Source organism: Hipposideros armiger, unplaced genomic scaffold (genome assembly GCF_001890085.2).
Source record: "Hipposideros armiger isolate ML-2016 unplaced genomic scaffold, ASM189008v1 scaffold_97, whole genome shotgun sequence".
NCBI lineage: Eukaryota > Metazoa > Chordata > Mammalia > Chiroptera > Hipposideridae > Hipposideros > Hipposideros armiger.
Window position 1 is genome coordinate 2,172,679 of NW_017731447.1, and position 4,493 is coordinate 2,177,171.

Below are 4,493 nucleotides of genomic sequence, written 5' to 3' on the forward strand. Positions count from 1 at the left end.
CAAGTAGTTGTTTCAATCTAGTTGTGGAGGGTGCATCTCAGTGGCACATGTGGGGATCGAACAGGCAAACTTGGTGTTATGAGCACTGCGCTCTAAGCAACTGAGCTAACCAGCCGCCCCCTTATGGCTTTTTATATCTTGTTTAAGAAATATTTCCCTTAAGGAATCTAAAGGATCATTTTCTTCTTGGGGTGGACGGGAGCGCCGCAAATGGAGCCGAGTTACAGGTGAGTCACAGAGACGAGCATTGTCATGCTTACTGAGGCATCGTCAGGGTCCAAGGCAGCCCTGACCAGCCAGCACAAGCAACCAGCTGCCTGGTTGGCAGGTGTGTCTTGGTTATAGAATTGGATATATCGTGCTATTAGAGCTGGATACCATTAACAATTCTAATCATAGACTGTAATTAACTTTCCTTGCTCTGATGCCCCGCTCACTAAACAACCTTCTGATTATAATTTGGCTTCCCATGTACCTTGCCTACAGGGAGAGAATGTACTATTCAGGCCGACGTGAGGATCCAATCCACTGAATAGTTACATGCCATGATGTAAATTAATAAATTCGTATTCTGGCTTTATCATCTGCCTCATCTGAGCTTTGTAAGCGTGAGTCAGCATCCCCGAGTCTAATCAACAGGGACGCTGAGAACATCAAGCTTCTGAGCTGAAAGCTAAGAACTAGACCCAGGACCAGAGTGAAGTCACCAAGGTAACACTGCCCTGGAGGCCCCTCGGCCTCATGGAGAAGGTCTTCCTGCACGTCATGCGATACAGAAAGACATTAAAATTAACTTTTGACATTACAAAAAAACTGCATATTCAAAACCATGGCTTGGTTCCTTTTAGGTGAAGGCGAAGAACAGGAGACAATCATAAGACTTATATTGAATATTTATTGGCTTATGAGCACACACCAGATGCTGCACAAATCCTAGGCAGAATAATAAGATTTACAGACATATTTGAAAAAAAGAAAAAAAGAAGGGGAGGTGCAGATGGTCCACGCCAAGGAGGACTAGAACAAGAGGAACCTGACAGGAATCCTTGTCCCACCTTGGTACAGGGTGCAAAATAGAAGATGGCGGCTTTAAAGACCAACAAAACAATACAAAACAAAACAAAACAGGGGAAGGAAACACAAGGCACACCAGAGCATGTGCTAGGGCAGTGAGATTATCCAGGCCAGAGGAGTGATTTAGGACCTGTAGGGTGAGGGCAAGATCTTTGAAGTGAGTTCAAAAGGTAAAACGGAGGTGAGCCCATTAGGACAGATGGGGATAATTTAGCCATCCTGCTATTAGATCACCACTTTATCCAGGGTTTCAGGGTGAGCAGTACCTATAGTGACACAGATGCCCTTCTGGGATCCCAGTTACATTGAATAATAAAGGAAAGAATGTGATCAGAGCTGTAGCAGCTGGGGATTTTTGGCCCAGTGATGAGAAGTGATTCTTCACTTTGTATTCAGACAGAAACAAACAAAAACAAAAAAAAGGTGGGGGAGGGATGACCTATACTGATGATCCTGCAGGATTTGTTTTTCTAAGAAAAATATGTTCCAGAAGGACTTAGATAAATTACAGGAAGATCTGCATCGTCTTTGAGATTACAGTGCCTCCCTCGGGGCCCCCACCAGAGCAAGGGCACCAGCTTGGCTGGATTGGATGAGGCTAGAGAACCATCTCAGATATCCTTTTGTTCTAAAAATGAGGTAGAGACATGCAACCCAGTAAGGGGCCATCCTAAGCGTGGCCTGCCCAACCAGCTACGTAGAAGGAAAGGCATACAAAGGACTCAGCGAAACAGCCGAACCAAAATGTGGCAGGTGACGGAGCACGTCTCTCAGGTGCACCCCCAGGATGCTCAACTTCAGGAAGCGGGAGCTGGAGAAGGGCTGACCTGTGTCCTCTACAAAGCTAGAGGGCGCTGACTCACATGTGAAGGAGCAAGCTCCCTTTCATAGTGGCTTCTGTGTGTGTGCGCATGCGTAGGGATAAAGAAGAGTAGACAGAGCGGGGCTCCTCGTCTAGTAGAGGTGGTCCCGCACATGCTCCATGATGCTCTTCAGCCCCAGCCAGGTCTCCTCCGCAGTGGGAATGATCTGGTCGGCTGGCAGGAGGAAGCCGTAGTGCCCAGTATCTCTCAACTCAAAAGTGAAGGCATACTTGATGCCATTATTGTACGCCCAATCCACGCTGCTCCCGCTCGCTTGATCTGCAAGTCAGAAAAGAAAACGCCTTTGAAGCTCAGTGCCTTTCAGGGTCAGGTGGCAAGAGGCCAGGAGTTCCATATGCCTGTGTTTCCTTAGGGGTCCAGAGTTCTTTCTGCAAGTCATTAGGCTTATGACATACAAACATTGGTCTGATCCATAGGACTCAGGCTTTCCTGCACCATGAGGTTCTTCACTAGTCTCAAATAAAGAGATGAAATCCGGAGGGAGGGGGGTAAATAAGGGTAAAGGGGATCAAATATATGGTGATGGAAAGAGAACTGACTCTGGGTGGTGAACACAAAGTGATATATAGATGTATTACAGAACTGTACACCTGAAATCTATGTAACTTTGCTAATAATTGTCATCCCAATAAACTTTAATTTTAAAAAAAGAGATTAAATCCTCATTTCCACCTTGTCACTAACTCACTCTGTAGACACCTGCAGGTCACTCCAAACCAATCTTTACAGAGACAGGGTACGGTAGACAGCCTCTAAGATAGCTCCAGTGATCCTTGTCCCCTGGTATTCACACATCAAATAGGGCTGACTTGGCCTGTGTAAGTAACAGGAGACTGCAGAAATGAAGGTGTGTGACCTTCAGGGCTAGGTCGTAAAAGATTCTGTGGCTTCCACCTTGCTCTCTCTGGGGAAAGCCAGCTGTCATGTTATAAGGACACTCAAGCAGCCCTATAAAGAGGTCCACATGCTGAAGACCTGAGGCTTCCAGCCAATAATCAGCACTCATTCACCAGACACCTGAGGGAGCCACCACAGAAGCAGACCCCTTAGCCCAGTCAAACCTTTAGATGACTGTAGCCCTGGAAGATATTTGACTGCAGCCTCATGAGAGACCTTGAGCCAGAGCCACCCAGCTAAGCCACTCTTGAATTCCTGACCCACAAACAGTTTTTAAAAAAATGTCTATTGTTTTAAGCTGCTAAGTTTTAGGATAACTTTTTGCAAGAGATAACTGATATACAGAGAGAAAGCAGCACAACCCTTGCGATTTCCCTTGGCCAAAAGGTTGGAGGAAAAGGCAAGAGGCCTGTTTTTCTGCTTCTTCCCAAACTCTACTAGAGCAGAAATTAGGTAAGAGTGCAAAGTGTAGATGATATTGAATAATAAAATAATGATGTCAATGGTAGCTACCCTTTATTAAACATCTACCATGAGCCATTCATTATACTGGCAAGTTTACATTTATGATCTCATTTAATCTTTAAAAACCCAATGAGGGTAGGTATTGTTGTCCTTGCTTTTCAGATGAGAAAATCCAGGCTCAGAATGGGTCATTTAACTCAAGAAATATAGATGGAAAATGGCAAGGATGGAATTTAAACCCAGGTCCATCTGATGACAAAGCCCATGCTTTCTTCAACCTATTTCCAGTCCATTTGGTAAATTACATGTCAGTTAAACGAAAACATGGGTCCTTTTGTGTTTCCCTTGTTCCTGAGGGTTATTTCTCATGATACCATTTGTGATTTTTCTAGAGATGCTGGCTCCACTGAGATTACCTGTTCCCTGAGGTTATGGAGCAGGCTTTCTTACACTCTCTCAAATCTTTGTGTGGTTCCCATAGCCTTTCTCTACCCTGAGAAAATGCTGAATAAAGAACAGACAATGGCACCAGAGGTTTATAGAGGTTATATATGTAGCAAGCTCGAGTATTTCAGAACACATTTAAAATTCAGGAAGGAGGCAAGGCCTCTGCTGAGCAAAATGATCAAGTTCATGAACTTCACTTTATTTGGGTCCCTGCTCAAAGTCTATCTAATCTTTTTTTTTTTTAACACAAATAGGAATACACTATTTACACTGTTCTGCACACTGTATTTCTAGTTAATATTTGAAGGTTATAGCCTATTAGCACATATAGATCTACCTCATTCATTTAAGGGCTGTCTATTATTTCATTGGTGAATGCACCAAATGTATTTTTACCCCATACTCTACCGATGGACATTTAGATGTGTACCATTCTTTTGTATAAACAATGCTGTCATGAACATCCTTAATACTCACAATCTAATGAGCCAAACCAGCTCAAAGAACTTGTTTCCAAGCCCTTAGAACAGTGGTTCTCAACCTGTGGGTTGCGACCCCTTTGGGGGTTGAACGACCCTTTCACAGGGGTCGCCTAAGACCATCGGAAAACAAAAAGATATTTACATTACGATTCATAACAGTAGCAAAATGACAGTTATAGAGTAGCAACGAAAATAATTTTATGGTTGGGGGTCACCACAACATGAGGAACTGTATTAAGGGGTC

At 43.9% G+C, this 4,493-nt stretch overlaps 1 protein-coding gene across 1 annotated transcript in view; it reads right to left on the reverse strand.

Annotated features, from left to right (window-relative positions):
* Window positions 1-2,028: 2,028 nt before the first annotated feature.
* CPA4 (carboxypeptidase A4) overlaps window positions 2,029-4,493 on the reverse strand; it is a 15,548-nt gene continuing 13,083 nt past the window's right edge. The window contains exon 6 of the mRNA XM_019646088.1: window positions 2,029-2,216. Coding sequence (XP_019501633.1) covers window positions 2,029-2,216 — 188 coding nt within the window. The remainder of the gene's footprint in view (window positions 2,217-4,493) is intronic.